The 25,795-nt window shown below is 39.2% G+C and overlaps 1 protein-coding gene across 3 annotated transcripts; it reads right to left on the reverse strand.

Annotated features, from left to right (window-relative positions):
• Positions 1-553: 553 nt before the first annotated feature.
• On the reverse strand, positions 554-25,795 carry acot7 (acyl-CoA thioesterase 7). 3 transcript variants are annotated; one of them, XM_077604301.1, is made up of 10 exons: positions 25,630-25,795; positions 25,451-25,525; positions 22,943-23,060; positions 21,526-21,682; positions 15,324-15,415; positions 14,689-14,800; positions 14,397-14,483; positions 6,684-6,800; positions 5,811-5,995; positions 554-1,660 (listed from the first exon to the last, which is right to left on the reverse strand). In XM_077604301.1, the coding sequence occupies exons 2-10, from the start codon at positions 25,498-25,500 to the stop codon at positions 1,562-1,564; spliced, it is 1,017 nt and encodes a 338-aa protein (XP_077460427.1). In that variant the 5' UTR covers positions 25,501-25,525; positions 25,630-25,795; the 3' UTR covers positions 554-1,561. The 3 variants fall into 3 exon arrangements, with proteins under 3 accessions (XP_077460427.1, XP_077460435.1, XP_077460420.1); XM_077604309.1 differs by having other exon boundaries at positions 25,451-25,557; positions 25,630-25,763; XM_077604294.1 differs by lacking the exons at positions 25,451-25,525; positions 25,630-25,795 and adding an exon at positions 24,036-24,245.

Raw genomic sequence — 25,795 nt, forward strand, 5'->3', positions numbered from 1 at the left:
ATAGAATGACACAACGGTCGCACGGCAACAACAGAATAGAAAGCCTGTGGCAGGCATGCAAAGCTGACTGCTAAACTCTACAGCTCACGTTGCCATATCTTCTGTTTTGCAATTCTTTTAGATGGCAAGGCAGAGGAACTGAGAAAGGATGACTAATTATCATATACATTTATGATTAGGCATCATGGTGGATTTGTGTCAGAATTAGGGGCTGCTATCATTTGAAAATCACTTGTGGTATTTCATCGCGCCTTTAAAGCGAGGTCTATGGAAGTGACAAAGCAGCAGAAAGGAGAAGCAGCCTGCACATGGTGGAGAAAGGAAAAGAGGGCAGTGAGGCAGAGTGTGACAGCACAGGAGCAGAGCAAGGGCGGTGCGGGGCTGGCTTTGGGGTAGAATGAAGGCGTAGGAGGGATGCGAGCTGAGTCAAACCCCCCCGAGCCACCCCTCAACTGACCCTCTCCCTTTGATTTTCCTGTGAATGACAGATGGTGAGAAGACGGCTAGCAACCAACTTCCACTCAGAAATGCACAAGACAATGACATCATCATCGACATTACCATCATCAAACTCAGACGCTCTTTTATTTGTTATTCACATTTTTTTAATTACCCTGTACAGTTTATCAAGTCCTTTAAAAATAAAATTTGAGTGAGAAAAAAAATATTGTCTGGTCGAAATCCTCCATGTCAAAATAAGGTCAATTTAACCCTTTAACCCCACTTGCGACCTTTAACCCTTTGTAGGGCAAGTGATCATAGTACATAGCAGATAGGCGATTTCCCCCAAAATATTAGCTTTTTTTTTTTTTTTTAGCATTTTTTATGTTTAATCTTTGTTTTATTTATAGGTGGACTGACCTGGATTTGAACCCAGGACCTCAGAGCTGTGAGGCTGACACGCTAACCACTCATCCGCCGGGCTGCCAACCTGACATTTTATTCTTTCTATGCATAAGAAAGGATGATATCAAATATTTTGGTACTGTAAATGTCAAAATTGTACAATTCGACCTCTTCCTTCACGGCGGAGAAGCCATACAGTTCAATTGTTCGCTTATATTGAAAGTCTGGATGTTTTTTCACACAAGAATGATAGAAAATAGTAAAGTTGGATTCTCTTAAGTTAGGCTTCTCTCTTTTTTTAATTGCTATTATGCTATGTTGTAAAAGATAACATGAGATTAATGGAACTACCATCAGTTTTCATGCATCGGCATCATCAGGACATAATTATTATTGCTACATCATCTGTGGCTTTAAGACCTTTGAAAATAATTTGGCAGATGACATATCATCCATAAGTACATTTCTAGTGGCAAAATTTAGCGATTCACTCCTTTTGGCTCACGCTGTGTTAATGTAGGTGCCCAACAGTGTTATTTGATTTACTGAAAAGTTGTCATTTTGAAGTAGTGGCAATTAGGCCTTAGAGCAACGAACGATATGCGAAAGCTTTGGTGCAGGAAACCGGTCGAGGGACAGACGGAGGCTACGATTACAGATGTCGGTAATCACCAAAGGGACTTTTGTTTTCCTTCGGTGTTATGTTGCTACCACGTCACTGTTTGGCCTCCCTCTCCGCTAGTCTTTTGGCTTTATTGAAGAGGTAACGGGCTTGGCCTTCATCGTAACGCCTCTGCTCGTCCTCGCCGTGCACCTGAGAAGAATTTAAAAAAAAAAGATATTAGCTCCATGCCTATGAAAAGTAAGGTTAGCCTTTGTTGCATGACTACCACTTGACATGACCTGAGAGGTATATCGCCCACAGCATACTATACGTTAACTTTTACAGCAGGATCCACTCTTTGCCTCAACCACCTCACCAGGTAGTGCATCTGTTGATTTCGGAATATACTGTGCAAGGGAATATCAGCATTCATGGCTCATTCAGACAGGGGCTTTTCATTCTGCTCTCACGAGGGGGTCGGCACATTCAAGAGCACCTGCAATTCAGCAGAGCTCCCAGCACTGGGCTGACAGATGGCGCTTTAACTTTATGAAGGGAGCAAGGTGGCAACACATGAGAAAATGTCATGGCGGGGATAGAAGTAGGGGTCAAAAGGAATGGCAGTTGAATACGATCAAGCAAAGCCACAAATGTCATTGGGAGAGGATGTTACGACGGGCCATTATGCAAAAGCAAGGTGAACCCTTGCACGGAACCCGAGCCTCAACCCCATCAAACATCTCTGGGATGAACCAAGACAAACCTGATAAGCCATTGTGTGGTCCACAAAATCTTGTTGAAAGTGTTCCCAGAAAAGAGGAAAATATTTTTTGCTGTTGTTGCAAAGTGAGGTCCGACAAATGTTTTGTCATGTAAGTCCGGTTACCACAAAACCCTTATTTGTATCGTATATTGGACGCTGAGGCAGGCGCTTGTGCTCTTATGCTTAACTCCTTTAGAGTGATGAAAAAATATGATATACAAGTTGAAATGAACGCAGTTATTTGCTTGGGCGAGAAAATGTGCGGCTTTGAATTGATGATAACAAATCTTGCCATCTATTAAAAGAAATGTCAGCATAAAGGTTTGCACAAGCTCAATTTTTTTCTAAACCGTCCAGTTGAAGCAAAATATAGTGTTATAAAATATTTTTCTAAAATTTTGCCCAATAGCAACCTATATTACAATGTATTGAGAGTGCACTGGAATTTGAAATAAAACTGTGTTTTTGGAAAGGAGACAAAAAACCCTCAATACTGAATGTTATAAATGAGTAAAGAATATTGCATATACACAGTACTGGTATATAAAGTAAAATAAAATGTTTTTTCATAGGGGCTGCAGATGAATACTTATTAATTATTGTGTATTAAATTTGAGTGAAACTACACCAATTGTCATTCTCTGGAATAAGATGGTCAAATTTGATTATTTTACAAAATTGGTGGTCACAAATCAAAATTTGAATTCAGAAAAGTAGAATACTTTTGTACTGGCTACTCTAAATTGTCGTCTTTAGCAATAATAAAACTATAATTCATGTTGCAACTCAAGAATTTCAAACACTATGCCCGTGATGATGCATGATGCCCATTGTGCAAGGAAAACTATCATTGGAATGCAGTATTGTGAATCGACACAGTCATGAATACATAGTGTACCTCTACTTTTTCACGCTTGTCGCCATTAACCCGTTGACTAGTGAGTGGAAGGCTTGGCATCTAAAAATAAACACAGCACTACTTAGACTACAGCAGGTTGCCAGGACAACCAGGCTTGTTTTCATGTAAAAGGGCGACAGCTGAGTTTCTGCCACTGACAAAGGAGGGAAGGAGGCAGCCTCCAAGATGTAAGAAAAAAAACATGGGGGAAAGAAGCGAGGGAAAAGGGGCATGAGGAATTAGGGAGTAAGCAGAAAAGGGCAACCGAGTCAGAAGATAAAAGGAGGAGAAAAAGGGCGAGACCAAGGAAATAAAGGTAAATGGAGAATAAGTCACAGAGAGTGGAAAGTTCAAATGAGAAGCATAAGGAATTAAGGACAAGAAGACCTAAAGGGAAGGGGAAGAACATGGGCTAAAGACAAAAGGGTGATCGTTACTGGAGAATAATAGTGGAATATGTGTTGTGTCTAAGATGCTGTTTCCAAACACGACAAGGCACATTTGTTATGCTGTTCTATTAAAACCAAAAAATGCCAACCCAATTACATCAAAATTTCCAAGGTAACAGCGGAAATATTTTCGTTTGGTCACCATGTAAGAGTGAAACATAACCATTTGATCTACTCCTATTACTATTCCTCTACACTAGACCTGTTGCTAAGACACGGAAGATTTGTATCATTTTCATTTGATAAAAAGCTGTCTTCTGTGCAACAAAAGCGTAAATCTGCATGTCTAAAACACCACTTTAATGAACCGGACTTTGAACGCATCATGGGTCCAAATCAGACTCAAATGAAGCAGACCAAAGGATTTTTTTTTGGGAGGCATTGGTGGTGGGTTTTTCCACTGCCGAGCATTTTCCAAAAAGATCATTCCTGAAGTGCCAGCCTATTTCAAGCATTTTGACCAAACTATTGGTCAAATATTGTGTTTTGACTATGGCTACCGATTGAACGATTGTTTTCCCTTGTTTCATCGGATTAAAATAAAGTATGTATTTACCACATTCTGGCCTGTAATAGTAATAATCGTATATTCTCTGTTCTTGTCTTTTTCTCTGGTAAAATACACAAATAATAAAGCTTCTTTACATGGGTGAGACCACCAGCCACGCTTTTCCCATCCCCATGCTGTTCTCTTTCCCTAATTTTCATGACATCCCGTTCCACACAAACAGAATTCCGAACACCCTGTCGCGCTAAAATAGGAAATTCTATTAATAGAAACAGTGGTCTCAGTGGGGAGGAAGCCTGGATGAGAGAGTGGGTCGGTGGGGTGGGGTGGGGAAAGCACCTGCAGTCAAAAATAGCAGAAACTATTTATAGAACACAACAGGAGCTGAATCTGCCACAATGTCATGAAATATTAATGAGCGCCCCCGTTCAATTGTGTCGCTGTGCATTCAAAGACTTAAATGAAACAAGTTGTAAATAAAATTTTGGCATCAGAACATTATATAAGGTTGGAAAATGGAACAAACCCAAAATGGATACTGTGCTCCCTCGCATGTTCAGAATCCTTTATCTGGGAACTCACTTACTCAAAATGGCGCTAATTTGTTTGGTAGATGACTCCTCTTCTTGATGCACAGGAATTGGGGTCTGTCCAAGTGTTCCTGAGTGTATTCCTTCATTCCCTGTTTGAGCCAACAGGAATATGAAAATAGCAAGGCCTCATGTGCCCCTCTTACTCATGGAAATGAACAAGCTGTAAAATGACTTCGAGCCAATGTGCATATTCATGTGCACAAACAGAAAAATACTACATTGAGGCGCTTTCTTTCAAATAAAGACATCACTCATTTCCAAACATCATCTCTCAACACACGCGCATATTTTCACGTTTCATTTGTCATTTGGCTACACGAGAATTACTGATTTGGGGATGAATTATTAAAGAGATCAGGAGAGCTCATTTTTGTTGCTCTGCTTCTCTTTTCATCATTTGGAGGCAAACAGATGCATTACTGAGAGGGATATTATGGCTGCAATGCATGCCATTAAAACAAAAGACTGGAGCGGCTCATTCGAGAAGTAAAAATGCTTCTAACGAATGTGTGGAAGCAGCCACACGAGAAAAACATTGCAAACAAAAGCTTGTCTCAAATGCAAATGAGGACTGTGGCAAGTGCTTTTTCAAAACTCAGACCAGCAGCAGTGGTGGATTAGATTCAAATGGTTCAAATGTAAACAGGTGTATTTCTAGCATCACTTCTCCAACACAATCAGTTATAAAAATCACATTGGACTATTTTGCTTGCACTGTCTCAATCCACACAAAAATTGGTCATTTAATGCTCATTTGAAATATATTAGTTTGCGCTTCAGTGGGACCAGTAAAAAGGCATGTAAAAAAACAGACTAAATACACGTTCTGTACAATTGTCAATGACTTTTCAGGAAATGTTAAAGTTTATACTCTTAGTCCTGAAAGTGCTTTGTGCTTGTCTTTTCACCAAATATATCTACATGCATGCACCCACCCAACTATTAGTTGGAAGACAATGTGCACACAATAGAAGCAACTTATATACGAATAAATAACATCAAGTCAACACCAATAATTTGGTGCACAATTAGGTAGCAATTGTAAGCTTTGTTGCAATCGCTGAATGGCCAAAACATCAAACTTATTTAATAATTTATATTATGTAGTGGCATGTGTTTTCTTTACACATTGCGCAAGACGTCACCAACCTTAAGCGGAGGGACTGGCTGAGCTCGGCCAAACTTGTCCAGTGAGATGAAGGTGAAGAAGGCGGATACTGCACGATAGCTGACCTTCTCCACATCTACCAGCGAGCACGCATCTACGACCACTTCTATCTCCATGGACTTATTGCTGGTGAATGTGAGGCGTCCAGTTACAGTCACAACACAGCCTTACCGAAAAGAGAGGGAAAAAGTCAAAATGAGTGTTCTTGGTTGTTTTTTTTTCTCATACATTTGTGTTTCTGCATTAATAACAAATGGGACTCAACTTTTTTTTAAAGAATAAAACAGCAAAACATTACTTTCCAAAGAAAAATGAGAATCTATATGCCTTTCACAATATTTTTAGTGCAGCTAGTAACACGACAGGTTGGTTAGTTGAGTCACATTTTCACCAAAAAAAGTCCTGCAGAAAATAAAGAGACAAGTAAATGGCGCACTTTCAATAAAATAAGTATTCTTCCATATTCACTGGGTTTGTGTGCGCCTTTGCTTTTTTTAATGTGCTCGAAGAGGGTTATTAGTGCTGGTTGCCGTGGAAACATGAAGGCAAGCATTATACGGGCAGTCTGAGTTCTTTTTTGAAGCTTAAATAATAAACCACAGTACAAGGAAAATGATCATGTGTTTGTCTGTGCTGCAGAGCATTAGTTTTAATGTCACCTCTGATGTAGAATCCGACCATTTGCATGCTTTAGTAAATGAATAGGTTTCTATTTTTTTCAAACTTTTTTTGTAAAAGGATCATTTCGACATCAATTAAAATTGTTGCGCCTGATTGAATCAGAGGTGGCTGCCCACATACAATGTTTGCCTAACGTAAAAATTCTTTCAAAGCTTAAGGTATTCTCTGGTTACCTTTCTTAATCTTGCGGTGAAAGTTGATGGCGTCCACAGAAGCCGTAACAATGTTGGTGTTGCAGTGACGTGCCGCCACGATGCCCGCTACTTCATCCATCAACTTCATGGTCACGCCTGTTTAACATATAAGCAGGCAAACTAAAGTCAGTTTGATTCGCAAAGATGTTGCCATTTCCACATGAAGTAACAAACGATATCAGTAAAAGTTGTACCTTGAGTTGTACAACGTGAAGAATTCCAGACTATAATGTACTTAACTTGGTCTAAAAAATATGACATTATTTTAATTTTGGCTGATTCTTAACTTTATGAACCACGTCAAATAATTTCAAACGCTTAAACAGCACTCTGCCAGATTTCACATTAAAAATGGATTAACTTTTTAAGAGCTAAAAAGAAACCCTGTGAGAGTGCAACGAAAGCTTCAGATAATGAAGACCAGAAGCAGAAATGTAGATGCACTCATTGACAACACTTTCTGATTTCTCAGTCAATCTGGCCTAAAAATGAAGGAAACTGTTTTAGTGGGCTTCTAACAAATGCATTTTTCCCTCTACGGATCTTAAATGTCCAGTTCATTTGGCTGTTCATTCTACATGTTGTTTGTATACTGTATTTTGGGGTGTATTTCTCATGAAGTCCTCCTGTGCAGCTTTTCAGTTTAGTCATTTTCATTGGCTTTGTGCCAAGCCAATCATTAGTCAAGTTAATTGCAAATCTAACTTTTGGCAGGCACACTTTCATTGTTTTATTCAAACCCGTAAGTAAGTGATCACTCATGACCTCGTATACATTTCAAGATGGGCAGATAAATGCTTTTATGTTATAGTTATTTGAAATCACCGTGCGCCACTCTAAATCCTGAGCGACAAACAACCATCAAAAACGATCAACCACAAGACTAGAAGCACCAAAAAATGATCAACCACCGTCAAATTGTGGAACTCGTGTGGTAGCTTGAAGGACAAAATCATATTAAGTTACATTTTAATGGGAAAATTAAAGCAATTTTAAAACAGGAGATTAAATTTTAACCAGCAAAAGTGCCGTTTTCATCACAGTATAAACTAATATACCATAAAGTTGATTTCAATGTGTGTACAGGTTATTTAATACAGCAACATAGATCATGATGGAGATTGGTAAAGAACACCACTCACATGGTGCTCATGCTTCTTTTCTTTATTTTTTTTATGTTTTCTGGGATAAATGATCAAAATAAAAAAATGATCAAAAGAAATTCAGCTATTTATATTATCTGGCCAGGCAAAGTGGAAGTGCATTCGAGAAGGATTCAGAGTGAATGACAATTGACCCATACATTTTATATGAATCAATAGTCATAGAAGCCACCGGAAATAGCCAATCTATTCATCCATTAGCTACACCACTCATCCTCAAGGGATTTGCGAGGTTGCTTGAGCCTGACTAAGTGCAGAAGGCTGGTTACATTGTGAACTGCCATTATCTGATTACTTACTTATAATTTATTTGTTTTGTTTTGTTTTTAAACAGGGCCTGATCAACAGTATTATGTTATTTTTAACTGTAAAGATCATGCTCAACTCAGAGCCATATGCTATGATGCTTTCAGAAGGGTAGGCTTTTTCATGTGATATCTTTGGCATTTTGTCTCAGTGAAATCCATCAACAGCTGCATGCCATTTTCAAAAGAACTGCAATTTCTCGTAATGAAGTGTATTTCCCAATTCATTTCCCCTAGGTCTCATGCACACACACACACACACACACACACACTCATGTACACAAAATCAATAAGTCTGCTTGGAATGGCTTTTTTGGCTCTAACCATCTGCACAGCGCAGGGAGCCTGATGTGTGGGAGTAAAAACAAAAATGGGCTGCCTGCAACACTCACATAAAAGACTGCCTGTTCTTCTGATTTAGAACAAAGTTTCTCGTTACTTTGAAATCTTGTTCTTCCTCAATCCATCAAAAGGCTGATGTAATAATGAACACGCTGACATTGAAATCAGAGTGACATATCAATAACTTTCCTACTTCAATGTTTTGTATTCATGATCTGTCGCTGCCATCCCTCCTGGTCAAAATGGATTGGGCATTTAACGCCGTCAATGGCCACCAGTGAGTTATTGTCTAAACATCTGTGAGTTAGTCAAGCTCTACCCGATGCCCTTTAAATACCAGGCCGCAGATGAAATTGTACGTGTGAGCGCACCATCTAGCTAATCCCTATCAGAGACACTAATTCAAACACCACCGTCAAGTACCAGATCCAATTTGCGCATCACGCCCCTTTACAGGCTACTTCTATTCTTCCAAGCTGGTCGGGCTGGATGACACATCTTTAGTACTCAACTTCAAGGTGACCACAAAAGGAAAAAGTTGCTACTACAAAATAAATACACAACGTGGCAACGGTTTAGAAAAGCAGGTCAGACTGACCCAAATAAAGTACACAGCAGTCAATATTGTTGACAGTGAAGGTGGCAAACACTACAGCATGTGATACAAAAAATCCCAAAAGGGAAGCACAGATTAAAAGATATATTATTATTATTGTAAAAGAATCACAATAAATTGCACAACACAGACATAAACGTTAAGTCTCAGTTAAGTATATATGACAAAACATATAGCCCAACAATGCATATTGCCTTACAATGAGGATGGACTTAGTAACTGTCCATTTTTCAACATCACACCATTTTCCATGTGTAATCCTTAGCTACAATAAGAATATTTATGGCTGCATTTTTTTAAATAATGTCAGACCACCTCAAAAACTATTCAACCTAGGTTTCCTCCAAACAGTCACCAGAGAATACCTTCACAATTGGGCTGTCTAATCTGGGTCCTTTCTCCATGCTACATAAGGGTTCACTGTAAATACATGCATAAATACTGTTGACAATTCTCATTACACAATGCACTGTATGACTGATGGAAAAGGTTGATGGTGCAACTAAATGTGAGACTGAAAGTGAGGACGAGCAAGGCCAAGACAGCCCAAGGGCCACTGTTAGACATTCACAGGGTGACATGGCACACTATGACTCCCTTTGCCATAGGGATGGAACAAGGATGGATGGTGTCAGGGGGGGATTTATTTGTCTGTGTGTAAAACGGAACCAGAGCTCACTCCAAAAATGGGGAAAAGTCCAATTAGTAAGCCAATCCCCAGTGCGGCCCAGTTTGCCAAAGCTCACAATACCTCTGAGTTCACACTCCTTGCCACCAGCCGACCACCACCAATTCTCCTGTAGATTGTGCTCCACTGGCTAAAAAAATAATTTGGGGAGGTCTTGAACACAGTCTTTATAGCATGCTAACATGTTCTCCAATTCCACTTCAGACATTGCACATTACTGAAAGGTCCTGTTGATGTAAAGGGAGTGGGGGGTTTCAAAAGAATAAGGTCTGTGTGACATCTCATATTCTTGACACCACAAGATAAGTATGCAGTCTTGTCTCCTGCAGAGCTAGATTTTTTAATTGTCAAGTCTTAATAGTACATGTACAGTGTATATAACACATGCACTACCACCTTTATTGTTCAATTTTTATGCCTGGAAAAGAAACCCTATACTATTTCTTTAAGGTACTGTGGATGGTTGCTTGGTTAATTGGCCTTATAATTCTAGAGCACCAAAAATGTATGAATGTCAAGAAACAAACATTTTGCTGATGTGTATCAATAAATACACAATTCTGAAAAGGTCAAATGGCAGCAAACTTTGTAGCGAGATGGTGCATGAGCCAAGGAATGTAAGGAACATTATTTTTGGCGTATAATCCAGATAAGAGTGTGATTAAATCAAATGAATTTCCCATTATGAGTCAATGACATCAATGGAAGAAAGTTGTTTGTCAAACTGCAAGACTATATCATGTGTAATTGAATCTTTTTGTCTCATTACACACATTTTCTGCAAATTATACATAAAAACTATGTTTAGAAACAAATCTCTGACTTCCTTTTTAACATATACAGTACTCATTAAGCATCCCAGCAGAATACCGATGGGGCATTGCAGAAATAAAATACACTTGGATGTATTAAACTGAATTGCTGCCGTTTAGTCCATAAAAATGCAATTTAACTTATAAAAACTCAAATTCCTTATTGGAATACAATGTTAAGTTCCAATAGGCAGTTATAATTTGCTCAAAGTTAGATGTCAATTACTAATCTTATAAAAGAGCTATTTTAAGTTAATGGATTTTGCAAAGAGCTAAATTTACATGAATGCACCCTGTGGCCCATTGGTAAATTGATAATTACTGTAAGTCTATTTATCACTTCTTAAGCGTCTATTGGTGCCCTGTGCTCACCTTTTTATCCTCACCGCGGCAAGGGCTTTGACGGTGGACAGCATCAAACTGCTTAAACTACCTCCTAATGAGCTGTAACTATGGATATGGCTTCTGTTAATATTGGTGCCTGCCAAACTCTTGTTTTTCTAAGTTCTCTTTTAGGCTTTTCTGAGCACACTGTTAACAACGCTTATCCTCACAAGGGTCGCGGGGGGTGCTGGAGCCTATCCCAGCTAACCACGGGCACCAAGCAGATGACAACCTGAATCGGTGGCCAGCCAGGTCACAAGTAGACGGACAACCATTCACACTCATACCTAGTATCATGAAGTGCTTATATTAAGGCTCTTTGAATCTCAATGAGTACTAAATGTTGGACTATTTTGCAGAGGAAGAGGGAACTTCAGACAAAATCCCCCTTTTAATACTTAATTTTAAGCCTCTGAGAAGTCACAAACTGAATTCTACAACTAAAAGCTATTAATTAATGCTATTTCTTTCTCTTATTTTAATCTGACCGCAAAAGGTATCCACCTGTAGAACTCAACTGCTGTTTCCATGGAAACAGGTGGTATACTTCCTTAGAACATGTACTCAGGATGGTAGGGGCCAATATTAATGAGGGAAAAGTGGGCGCTAACACGTAAAGAGAAAAGGGATATACAAGAGAGGGAAGAAAAATCTGTAAAAATATCAGCTACCAGTCTGTCATAAGGGAATCAAAAACATTTGGAACACTGGCAGCAGGGGCTTTTCACGTATGCAAATTGTGGGACTTCTGTTGAAATATGGCAAGATTGAAGTTGTTGTATTATGAGAAAAAGTAATCATAAAACTTTAATCTTGTAATTCTACGAAATTTTACGTAACATTATAAGAAAACAAATGCATACAGTAATAATAAAATATAAAAGTGTTTTTAAAGAATCAATTTTAAAATGACAAATCATTGAATAAATTACACAGGGATATAGTGCTATTTTTGGTGTGTACAATTGTTTATGGTCTGTAAACATCAGTTAAGGTTACGTTAATTCTGGCTGAGGTTTGTTTTTTTCCGCAATTTACAACTTGGGGTATTATGTTAGATTTGTAATTATTTGTTTTATTAAGTTTGGCAAATAGACCCACGATCGGGAAATGCATTGTGTCAATATCTACCTGTATTAAATTGACCTCTGTTGCTTTTTTTCATAACGGCACTGCTCAAGATTCCCTCTTTTTCTAAAACAAATATTCGTATACAGACTGAAAGTTTCTCTGCCCTGTGCTTTACGTTACCTTGGGCTGCATCAAACTAGGTCGCATTTGCACAGAATGGAAGGGGAAAATAGAGAAAATTATTAGTTTACATTCTCAAATAGGACTAATTGCTCTGAAAGCACGAGAGAGATGGCCACGGCCGAGTCCTGCTTATGTAAACAAAATAAGTGTAGTGCAAGCAGCAGCAGCGGTGAGAAACAGGGAACATTGCCCTAATGAGCAATTGCATGTATAAAGACAGTGTGTTTGTGCGTACATAATGGGGGAGGGGGGGTCCCTAATTGGACAGATGTCTTAGCAAGCTCTTCAAATTAAAAAGCCAAGCGTGACACGTGCAACATTCATCCGTCCCGCCTTCCACACGCTCTGGTTCATGTCGCTCTCATGGCTCATGTTGTTCTCATGCCCTCTTGACAGAAATGCCAGCAGGACCAAAACAATATGCAATATACCGATAAACATATAAAGTGACATGTACTATTATCGGGTTCATAAAGCTTTACAAAAATTCATTTTACACGACAGTGGATGAACTGCTGCTATTATAAGTCTATGTGGACGCTCAATCTTCCAGGGAATGGTAATATTGGACTACAAGTACTTGTCCCACGACCTGTGTGAGGATCAGCAGGACAGAAAATGAATGAATGAAAAAACTATTTGTTGTTTTAGGAGAGGTTTGTATTAACTTGATAGTCAATGGGTCAATGAGTTGACAAAATGTATACATTAATGCAGAGGTCGGGAACCTTTTTGACAAAGAGAGCCATAAACAATTCATATTTTCAAACATTATTCCTTGAGAGCCATACTAAGAATTCAAAAGTAAAAATACATGAAATGTGTGCAATTTATTAATCATTTCACCACTTTGGAAGTAAAAAAAAAGTCTCTGAATTCTTTTGAGTACATTTTTTCACTGTTGCTAATCAATGAGTATCAATCAGAGTATGCATGCAGAAGAGTCTAATGAAGAAAAATTATGATTAAAAAGGTGCTAGAGATAGTGTCGGCGCCACATTGCCGGTGTGACGCTCCCATTGGTGTGTTCGGGACTTAGGTCTCTCACCAGCGGTTCCCATATTTTACCACAGGTTAGCGGAGAGCCATATACACCCATCAAAAGAGCCAGATATGGCTCCCGAGCCATAGGTTCCCTACCCCTGCATTAATCCCTCCAGTATCACGGTTAATGTAGACCAGACATGGCCACGGTAATCGAAAAATCGTGAAGTAGGGTCAGTGCTGAATCCTAGTAGAAAGTGGAAGACAGGGGAGTGGCTTCCGCTTGCGAGTTTCAGCGTGGATTTTCAACTTTTGAAGAACGTTTTTTATGAATTTGCAAAAAAAAAATTCATAACAGAAAAAAATCGCAAAGAAGTGAATTCGCGATAAGTGAAGTCACGATAATCGAGGGAAGACTGTATCCATTTCGAAGGCTGGTCATATATCTTTCAAATATCTAATTACTGCTATACTTTGCTGATCTGCAGAGGGGAAAGGCAATCCATAAATTATGCCGCAATCCAACCCGAGCATGAATATATTAGGTCTTAAATTCATCACCACGAACCCATAGCAGAGCCAAGCCTGACAGACTGCAAGACGTCCAGCCCAAAAGCTTGAGTAAAGTTTAGACTGAGTGTAAAAGTCAAAAGTGTCAAAATAGCTACGCAATAAATTTTGAAGTATTAGGGCGCTCTAAGAAACGTGGCTGTGAATGTGCCAGAAAATTATATGGACCTATAAGTCACACAGTGACTAAAGTGCCAACTATAGGGATTAAAGAATAGTGTTCTGAGTGTAAATTATTAAATAAACATGAAACCTGTCTGAGAAGAATATAGTTTTCCTCTCTGGTCGTAAAGGTGAGAGTAACATACATTATGGTGGCATGCAATAGTATAAAAGATATTCCTCAAGCAAGCTTATAATGCACTTCATTGGCCAATTTTGTATCGCTCTTGTTTTTGTTCTTTTTTATGACCGTCTGACAAAACATGTCTCGATGTGAAACCGGTTCGGTGTGAAAAAAAAGGTTGAGGACTAGAGTACAGTGTTGAAAATGCATCACTGACATTGACTCATTGACTTTAAATTGGCCACCATAGAAACTGAAAAGATACAAATAGAAATGCAGTTAACTTACCTCCATGAACGTAGTCATGTAGTGTACAGTCAGAGGGGCCCACCAAATGGATCAAACTGGACTGACTAAAGCCGACAGTGTGCTTTTCTGAAATGCAAAAAACATTTACTTACAACCCATATATGACACAAGTAGGTAAACTGCTTCTCCGGCAGCACAACAAGAATAAGAGTGTGCTGTGTCTTTTGTTGCATCCTGTTTCATTCACCGTAATGACAGGAAATAAACACCCTTTGTACATGAATTCTTACTTTGGGATGTTAATTACTTTATTTTGAAGCAAGTTTGGCACCTGGATTTGGTGGAGGCGGTGCAACGTCTTCAATCATTTCTTTGGTTTTCAGTCTTGCAGTCTTCTGAGTCTCGTAGCGTTGCCGGGCCTCTTCCTCTTGCTCTGCAGTGAACTACACACACAGTATGTTTAGAATGGTTGCCATTTCATATTTCTATTTATTTATTTACAAAATAATCATTTCAAGATGCCCTTCAAAAATTTACACTACAGTTTATTCTTAAATTGCATCTTGTACCAAGATCAAACTGTGACAAATCAAGAGTTCATATCAAGTTTCTAAAAATAATTGAGAATAATAATACGTAATAATAAAAAAGTAATAATCCTGGACTGGCCTCTGGGAGTGTTGGTGGAATCAAAAATTTCAAAGAAAAGAGTAAATTTCTCCATTACACAGAAAAATAAACAATTTTACAAAAGAATATAGCAATCCGTTGGCATTCAAACATTATACACTTCTAGATGTCATTCCATGAACTCATATATTTCAAAAGGGCATAAAGGTCAAATAAGTAAAGTGACACAAATCTGGATGACTATTTCTTGATCAAAAAGCTGCCACCCCTGAAATTATTAGCCTAATAAAATGCCAGACTGGATGAAGGTCAAAGCGGTCAACGTTTTCCACGCACCTTGATGGGTGGAACCTCCATGATCTTGTCGACATTCTGCAGAGAGCAGGGTACGTACCACAGCACGGCCCTGTTGACCAGTTTTTTGTCACCTGCAGACAGCGAGAAAAGGTCAAAGTCTTCTACCAAAAGAAAATGTCACTGGGAATGAAGAAGCTTTCTCTTCCCGAAGCATTTTGAAACTTTGATAAATGAGATAATGCAAAGCAATTAGCAGTGGTGGACAGCTGAAACTAGCCAAAAGTTGACAACAACAAATTTTCAAAGTCTTGCTAATGCCAGGTAAAAATAAAAACCTCCATTTCCTAGCAAATAGCTTGAGTACTGTGCCAAAAAGCAGGCTGAGAAGAGTGCATTAAAAATAGGGCTGCAAAGTATTTTTTTCAGAATCCTGTAAGTAGTGAATTTTCTGAAACCTTTCAGTGAAATTGAATTATTTGAACATTATTTTCACGATTAAAAGCCCCAAAAGTAGCCTAATCTACCTAATAACAAGAGAAAAAAATAATTGTAATGATATTTGACCATTTTTTCCCCGCCTTATTTTCCTTGCCTGTCAAGGCATGACATCATTCATTGAATAAATTGCTTTTATTTCGGATTGGCACTTATACATTGTACTGTTTAGTATATCAGACCACCCGATGGGGCAGTGGTTCTTTAGGCTTCATTCAGTGCGGGCAGCATGGAATTGATTCCCACTCGGTGGAGGTCTCATTGGGAGTGCAAATGGTTGTCTGTCTCTCTCTGTGCCCTACGACTGACAGACAACCAGTTTAGGGTGGAGTCCGCCTTTTGCCCAAAGTCTGCACGCCTGACATGGATTAGCGGTGTTGAAAATGAATAAATGTTCATTATAGTTTATGTTTGGAATATTTCTTCTGCCTTGCAATACCAAGAAAAAGATCAGAAGACAAACGCTGCAGAAACACATCTCATAGCAATCAGGCGGAGAGGTTGTCATGGTGATCTGTGTTCTATTCCGCCAACACTTTTTCCACCTAATTCGCTAACTGAACACAGGAAGCTATTTTGGGGTGTAACACACGAGGCTTACTCATGGACACATCATTAAATGGTGTCTCATTTTGGGAGAAGACTTTTGGATGTGTCTGATGAAAATTCATCAAATGTTGCGAGTCCTGCTATAAAGATAACAATATTGAAATAAATGCCATTGGCTATTCTGACATGTGGTGTTCTTTTGCCAAGATGAACTGGAACCCTTTGCGTCTTACGCACGAGTCAGACCTCCGCTGACAGCCGGGCAGCGTTGTCATGACGACTGTGGTTCTGGCTCCTCCTCCTTTCATTGGCTCATGCCCTTGTCCCCTTGTCAGCAACCAGGAAGTCGCCCACAGGAGAAAGAGAGTCATATTTACATATCCTTCACTCTACCAAGACTGTAAGCCCAACCTATTATTAGCGACTGCTTTACCTTTTAAGTGAACTGTTTAAAATGGAAGGCTAAAGAGGAGGAAGAGAGAGAAGTAGGTCATTGTTGAAAACCATTGCCAGATGACCTTTGTGCCCCAATCAAATCCGGAAACAGCTTTTTACAGCTCTTAAATTTCATGTCACTCCAATGGATGTTGGATGACAACATTGTTGACCACCTTGTTATTTCAACAGTAGTAATGGTATTTTCATTGAAGCAGTATGATAGCCTCATTAAGTTCATGCAACTGGTTAAATGAGATTTCACACAGAAACACTGTTTACAAAAAAAGGAACAAGTAGCCAATAAATTGACAGTCCAACATCTCTAGGCCCAAGTAGTGAAAGTGATATGTGTTTTAATAGCGCAATCAATTTGTTGATAGCTCTAGTGCAGTGGCGGTCCGTGCATTTTCTCGTTGCGCCTTCAACGGGTAAAATCCACTTCCTAGCAGCATTTAATGATTAAATCCAAATACTGGAGCTTTTCAGACATTACAACCGGGCTGGGGGATGATTATCCCTACGCCTGCGAGAAGGCCTTGGTGTCACCAAATCGAATTCTGAATGGTTAAAGCAACACTCTTATCGACGCTTGTTATATGCAGCAGAGCCTGCAGAATTGATTGTGAAGGCCTTGAGGCAGATTTCTGACCCTGGCAACAAATAATGGCTGAAATGTGATTGGTTAAATGCTTCAATATGAAAACACAGATCTGGAAGTATTGATTGACAAAATATAATATATGATTCAGATATTTCTTAGGCCAGCGGAGAAGGCTTTGAAGGCCCTGACGGCCCGCCACTGCTCTAGTGACAGTTTTACAATGATAAACACATGCTTCACTCCCTCGAAAAGGTTTGTGGAAATGTGATGTTTTTTTTTACAATACGAGCAATAAAACGACTGGACGTCATTGTAAAGTTTATAGAATCCTACTGTTAGTCTATGAAACTCTTGATGGCCTTGGAACAGAATACATGCTTGATTTGTTTGACACCTACGAAGCCCTTAGACCCCTTAGATTGTCTGGAACCAGTCTGCCATGTGTTCCGAGAACAAGAGTGAGGTGGCATTCAATTATTATACTCCTCATCTTTGGAACATTTTTTTTTAAATCTGAGGTGCCTCAAACAAACTATTAGATCCTCTAAAACGCTATTGTTTGCTACAGTGTATTAAAAAAATCCCCTTTTGTTCAAATACAATAATATTGTATTTGTACCTGTTTTTGTTTTTGATTGTCTTACTGGGACTTGTGTATCAATTTATTCGTACTTTTATTTCTATTCCTTCATTATGTCTTGATGATTTTCGGACGTGAAACACTTTGAATTACCTTATGTTGAATGGTGCTGTACAAATACGCTTGCTTTGCTTTTCCTAAAGTTTATTCATCCGGTTTACATGAAATAATTGTTGTTTTGACTAAGGCCATTTGGACGCACTGCAGCGTAAATAGGGCCCCGTGTTGGCCTTAATCCAAACCTACTCATAAAAGCAACTCCTCCTTATGCTTGCTGGAGGTAATTGCTAATGCCTTTGCACAGTCAATTCCCCACTGTTCTGTTTTCACATCATTCAAGCACCGTTAACTTAATTTTATGGTATTAGTTGGTTGACAGGCAGGAGTTGATATTCAAACCTATTTTCCTATCCCAAAGTCTTAAAACTGGTGTTATCCTTCAGTCCCAAAATTAAGCCCTGTCCTGAATGATCCAGTTTTACTGTTAAACTTTACTTTCTGTAACTCGGTCACCACCCTATTGTCCGATTTGTCCCTCATGCATTAGTTTTCAGAGCACATACAAAAATGCCAAACTACTTCCTGCACAGCACGCTACAGACCCATGGATGAAGAGCACATAATTGCCCAGTGCACCATGTCGAAGCCAAATGACTTTAAAGTGAGCCCTACTCCAGCCTAGTGACAATGAAGGGATTCTAAGAACTTTTTGACATGATTACATTGAGGTGTTCGCGTGTGTACACCTGACTGGTCATAACATGCCTGATAACATCAGCGCGTGTAATACAGTTCCTGAATGTGCCTTGGTCGGCTCGCAACGTGAACATTCAGTGTACAGTTGAAAGACCCAATAGGATCATGGCGAGAACTGTCATGCTTATTTTAAGCCTCACCCATAATGCATTGCTCTCAGCTGTGGCCATGCATGCGTATGTGTGTGCGTTTGCTGCACGCAGAAGGGCACGATTTGTGTACACTTTGTTTATGCAAATCCCTGCCTGAGTGTGCATGTGATGCAAGCATTATTACCTCAGTGTGGATGCAGAGTATGTGCTGTCGGAGCCTGAGCGCGAGTGTTGTACAAATGCACGCGTACACTCTTTCTTTTATTTCTGTAGAACTCAGACCGTGGGACTTCTACACAACTACTGTACATACATGCCCATATCCAACAACTCTGTGTGCGTGTGTGACTGCGGATCTGCGTGTAGTGCGCATGAGCGTTTTGCACAGCGGGGACAATCATCACGGCTTGTGCGCACAGTAGGCAGACTCCCCCTGGGGGGCCGTGACTGAGGCCTGCCTGATGAGATGCTGCCTGACTGAGTGTGGAACCTGGATGCCTGCCTCCTCCATCAAAGCACATATACAAGATATACAGAAATGCACAAAACCCTGAAGCTTTCGATACTACTGTTGAAATATTACCCTATGCATTTAAACATTCAAGGCCCTATTCCAGTTGAAGAACTTAAGCACAGACAACTTTTGAGAGAGCGCCTAGTATGCGCCAACGTGTCGCTGAGCGGCTTTGTCCGTGTACAACCTTTGAGCTAGCCCAAATCAGTCCTACATGGAGCATGTGTGTGCATGCGACATGTTCAGGTACACCCACTTGGCGTCCATGTCTGACTGGACCAAAGTGCGTGGGGCCTGATTTTAAGCCAACATGACAGAAGCAAATAATGTCTGCTCCCGTTATCTTCTCTTCCCCCTCAGCCCTGCAGGAACCTTTTAAAGGGCCAAACACTGATACAAGCACAAATGCACAGACATGCACATATGTACAGTATGCCACACGTATGCACTCTATCTAGATATCTTTAACTGTGTAAATAATGCACACACAAAATGTATCCATACACAGAGAGTTATGTGATTTATGCGTTCCGACGCCATAAAGTGTTACTAACTATACATAATTGTGGGAATAAAGACCGTGTAGTTTTGTCAAATGGAAACCCAAACACAAGAATGTGAATAAACACAATCTTATTGAGTTGTTAAATGTCTACCAGAACGTTTAATACAGGAAATCTTGAGAAATATTTGTTTGAGCTAATGAGGTCGGAAGAACTGAAGACAAATGAGGTGTGTGATTTGTTTAGATGAGTTCTGAATAGCTCACTTAAGCTTTGCTCCATCCAGGTTTAAGAGTAGGGAGTCCATCTTTGAGCAAAATTTGTCATTTAAGATTGGACATTTTTACCAGTCGTTTAGATCGCATCGCCAATGTATACACATCAAGCAGCCAACCAACCAGTACAAGCCTGTTGCTAGGGCAACAGCTGTCTAGGGGATACTTTTACTTCTCACTCCTCATTTATCTTTCCCTTCTAGTCCTACCGTGAATCTTATTTCATTCAGTCAGCAGTATTAATCAATGTACTTGTCTGTTTTCATTCATTATGCGTTCTGCTCAAGTGTCATGACATATATACATACACATACACACGTATGTATGTATATATATATACATATACATATATGTTTTTATGTATATATATATATATGTATGTATATATATATATGTATGTATGTATATGTATATATATGTATATGTGTGTGTGTGTATATATATATATACACACACATATATATATATACACATATATATATATATATATATATATATATATATATATATATATATATATATATATATATATATATATATATATATATATATATATATATATGTTTTTCTTTTTTTTCAGAAACTCTTGGCAAGTGTTACAATGAGAGTGCTGCCCTCTACTGGATTAAAACGCAGTTACATTACACTTTGGAAACAATATCTATCATGAAAAACTGTCATCAATATAATTATTTTTTTCTTTATTTGTGTGTTTTATCTAATGGGGAGCATTTATTCTGTTTAAAACATGAATGTCTATCATCAATTTTTACATTCGTAATTGTGTATATGTGCATTTCATTTCCGTAACGTAAGCTCTGCGACACAGGAGCATAGTTGCCAATCCTGATATTCTATATTTAGATAGCTGAGCGGACAATTGATTGGTGGTGGTTCTCAAAACATGGTACAAGCACCACCAGTGCTATACAGACTTCCTTTAAAGTTAAAAAAATTATAACTTCAAATTCAATGTGAGCACTTCTTCTTTGAGAATGTTCTTTTCGCAAACTTGTATCTGAGTAAACTTTGTCCCTCACGTTGTTACATTTTCTCATCCAAACACCTTCTTCAATTCAATTAAAATGTTTTGCTCAACAAACAGGAACACATCAGAAGATGTCACCAATGTGGAATTGTCCTTCTTATATTTCCAAGTATGAAGGTATGTTTGAATTGTGACTTATCAGTGAATGCAGTCACACGTGAATGGTTGTTGTTCTTCATATTTTAGCGCAGGCATTAGGGAGTGTAGGAAGAATGAGGTAAAAGGTTATGCCAGTTGAGTGGCAGCATGACAAAAAAAATTGACTTGCACGGAGGATAATAGTATGTGAAATATGAGATCATCAAGAATGTTTGATGTTTGATCAATCACCTGTGAGGATGTTCTCGCCCATGACTTTGACCTGCACTTCCAGCGAGTGCTGAGAGGTGAATGTGATCTCAGCGGTGGCGTGGGCGACCTCTCCGATGAACAGGGGGGACAAAAACTCTGTCTTCTCCACCCGCACCAAAGCTGCCAAACAGCGGTCCTGGGAGATAGTATAGATAGATCGTTGACATCTGATGTCTCTTCTGATGAGAGCAGCAAGGTACCATGATGTCTGAAGATTTATTGTGCGATGAATCTGGATTACAGACCTTACGTCATTTTAGCTGAACTTTTCAAATATATATCTTTTTTATTTTTTTTTCAATAAAAAACAATTCTGTCGGCTGTCCAGTCTGATGTTGATTTCAATATAGTATGCCGAATCAATCATGTACAATAAATTGCATCCATTGAGTTTGACAAAGAGAGCACAATTAATTTATCAGACCAACAATTGCAAAGAAATGATTAATGATTAAAAAAGAAAAAAGAAAAGTGGTCTTGTACCTTTGTTAAAAACTGTTTGTATAGTACCATAGTGTATTTTCAGTCAAACAATGGTGAACGAAACTGCGTGTCACCTGTCATATCTCAAAGGAGACAGCAATGTAAAACATGATTAGAATTCTATTGTAGGGAAGACAAGGGGGAAAATATACAAGTCAATGCAGAATTAGTTCAATGGGTGAAAGGTAACGCAAAATAACATTGTAATATGGCCTTCTATTTATATTCCAATAATAGAGAGGAGGAAGACTTTGGTTTTAGTTAAGAACCACTCCAAGGAACATCGTGACTGCAAACCTAAATTGATATAAACAAATTACAAAAAAAAAAAGATCACCTCAAGATATTCCAATTCCATGTGCACTACAAATGAAATGATACTTGGTTATGAAAGCAGAGGCCACTACAAACATATTATGGGAATCGTTAGCAAAAAAAGGATTTATTTTTAAATATTTTTAAAATTGCAAACAATTACATGTTGGTATTTTCGCAAGAAACACTGTCATTTCATGTGATTTGCTTCTACAGGCCACACAAAAGGATGTGGCGGGCCAGGGTTTGCCCCCATACCTAGGGTTTGACTGCGGTGAAGTACAGGACAGAGTGTAACTGCTACTTCTGTTCTTTTGCTGGTCCCATTTTTATTTCCATTATTTGTTTTGGTTCTATTCCCACTGGCTTGGGATGATTCAGGAGAAGCTGGTATTAAGGAGCTTTTTTGGGACAACAGACTATTTGCATATTCTCTGACTGGTATTCGCTCCATGTGCCTTTTTTCCCCTACCAGTAAACATCCTTGAATTATTATTCCACCAGCAAACCGGATCCACAATTATCTTGAGGGGCCTCAGGAAATATTTCCACTAGCATCCCCCGTTAAAAGCGAATGAATATGGTTGTTACTTCTCACCTCATTCTGTGTATTGCAATGCCGAGTGCTGATAATGCAACCAGCTTCTTCAATCATCTTGAGGATGTTGCCACCGTGCACATTCCCCACAATGTTGGCATCATCAGGCCGCATGATCCTGCCGTGAAGAAACAATGGGAGTTTATACAGGCGGGGGGACAGATGGATTATTCTCACTGCCATTCATTGTGATTGCATGGGAGATCAGATCATTCACTCTTTGAAGGTAGACTAGACAGGAAGTACAGAAAATGGGATGTCGACAGAACAAAGCCACAAGAAAAACAATCGGAGCGGAATGCTGTTGAAAGCTATCAGCAAATGTATCAGATGTTTTACGTGCTGTGCGCAATACAGTAATCCCTCGAATATTGTGGTTAATGTCGAACAAACATGGCCGCGATAATCAAAAAACGCAAAGTAGGGTCACATTAAAAAAATAATAAAACAAAAATTATTCAGTGCTGAGTCCTAGTAGCAAGAGTGGCTTCTGGTTATGAGATTCAGCGTGGATTTTCACATTTTTTATGAACTTAAAAAAAAAGAATGCAAAAAAATAAAAAATAATTTTTTTTTTAAAAATCCCCCCCCAAAAATCGGCGATGTAGTGAAGCCGCGAAAGTTGAACCGAGAAATGGCGAGGGATTACTCTGTACAAGATTAGTACAGTACAAAGTTGAGAACTATTCTTTATGGTAAATGAGAAGATATAGAAACAAACTATTATGGTGAGAGTATTTAAGGTGTTTATATCAATACAGAAAAACATTTCTCCTCTAATAATGCTAGCAGTCCATGCCTACTTGTTTCAATGAGTATTTTCCCTGTTGATTGTGTCATTTTCCATGTTGAAGCTCATTGAACATTTGACCTTCTAAGAGCTCATAAAAGAATAACAAAATCCAACCGTTGACACATTCTGGAGACAAATGAGTCACATTAGAATGAACAGTCTATGATGTTATGAACGGCTCAGGGCAAATTGACTCATCAGTAGTCGCAGCCACATAGTTGAGCTAACTTTGAAATGGCAGCAGCTTCCTTTTTTGAGTTCTCCCAAATAGTATTACAAATCAAGTTTTGTGTGATCTACCTGCACAGTTCATATCTGAAGTTTGACGTCTTGTCCACTTCATAGGGTACAAACTTTCTTGGTGGCTTGAAGCAGCGCATGTTCCAAATATGACCTTCTCTCTCTTTGTCGTTCTCTTCGGCCTCTTACTTCGCTTCTGGAGGCTTTCTGCATCCAGGTCTAAGTTTTGAGCCTCTGATTTAGCTATGCTCGCCATCACGACTGGTCTGACTGGATCAGAACCCGCCTGCTGATGCGGTGATAAGACACTGATCTGACAATGACTGTTACTAATGTCAAGGTCAATGTTGTGTGCTGGAAGTGACAAGGGAATCCCAAAAATCTCTGTTACTGAATTTATCTCTCAGAAGTGCATGTGAGGCTGATTACACAAAACTTAATTAATCAATATTTTTTTAATCCCATTTATTTTTAATCATACCCGCCGGTATAGTCTACTTGTTTTCTCATTTAACTTGTTAATTAATGGCACTAGACGTCCAAACGGTTCTGACTGAGACTACAAGTCAAAATGGTTTGGACTTCTAACTCACTAAATCGCGGTGAAACATGAGCATTCGCAGCTAGTACTGAAATGAATTCGACTTCTATCACCGTCACGGCCGGGCTTCCGTGGGTTTTCTCCAGGTAGCCCGGTTTCCTCCCACATCCCAACATGCAGGTTAGGCTGATTCAACTCCATATTGCCCATACATATGAGTGAATGGTTGCCCCTCTCCTTGAGCCTTGACATTGTTTAGCAACCAATTCAGGGTGTCCTGCACCTACTGCCCAGTCTCCAGCACTCCCCACGTCTCTTGTGAGGAAAATGAATGGTTTAGTTATTTTTTGTTACCCAAAATAGATACATGTCCTATAGATGGGTTTAATTATGCTAAACACAATGCTTGCTATGACTAGTGTGGTTGGTGGTGGATTATGGATTATGACGTGACCATGAAAAAAAGGTTGTTAGACCACTTGCGCTCTCTATCGGTGTATACGAGTACAACAACACAAGACACGCTGCTGGGACAACGATTGATTCCCTCATATAAATCAAATTGCAAATATTTTCTTTTGCTTTCATAATCTAGCCGAAGACGTCACCAGCACGTCACCTGGTGTCGTCATCTTTTTGTAGGCCTTATGTTCCAACGACTTGCAACACTATTGACTAAACGATTATCAAAAATGCTTTATCACCCCCCCAACACATCCAGTTTGGCGGAAGACAAAAGTTACAAAATAACAGATAACATGATGGTAAAGGATGACTCTATAAAACAGATAAAGAGATTACGAAGGCGAGTGACGTAAAATCTCGCGACGGGTAGACGCCGGCAACACGCGAGTTCCTTGTTTGTATGTCACGCGTCTAAAATAACAAATGTAAGAATTAAAACACATTGTAATAACTTTATGTAACATCCCACCTGCATAGCTGAAGAGCTGGTGCGGCGTGAGGAGCGTTCGTCGCGTACATGATGCTATTGAGGATGTCCTCTTTCCTGATGGAGAAAAGGACACAGTACACCGCAGTCTACTTCAGGTTGCAATGAAACGTGACAAAATTCATTTTGGGAAAAAAGAGGAATAACTGAAGGTTTCTCACAGTGTAAAAAAGACACCAAATTGACCTCCAAATACGTCAATCGTATCTGCGGTGTATTTAGTTAGGAAATGTCAGGCCAACAGCCATTTTGCTTCCGCCGGTTTCTCTTTCGACGAGACAACTCGGAGCACTTGAACGCAATCTGTACCTGTCAGTAACACAAGCA

This window comes from Stigmatopora argus, chromosome 1 (assembly GCF_051989625.1).
Source record: "Stigmatopora argus isolate UIUO_Sarg chromosome 1, RoL_Sarg_1.0, whole genome shotgun sequence".
NCBI classification, from domain to species: Eukaryota; Metazoa; Chordata; class Actinopteri; order Syngnathiformes; family Syngnathidae; genus Stigmatopora; species Stigmatopora argus.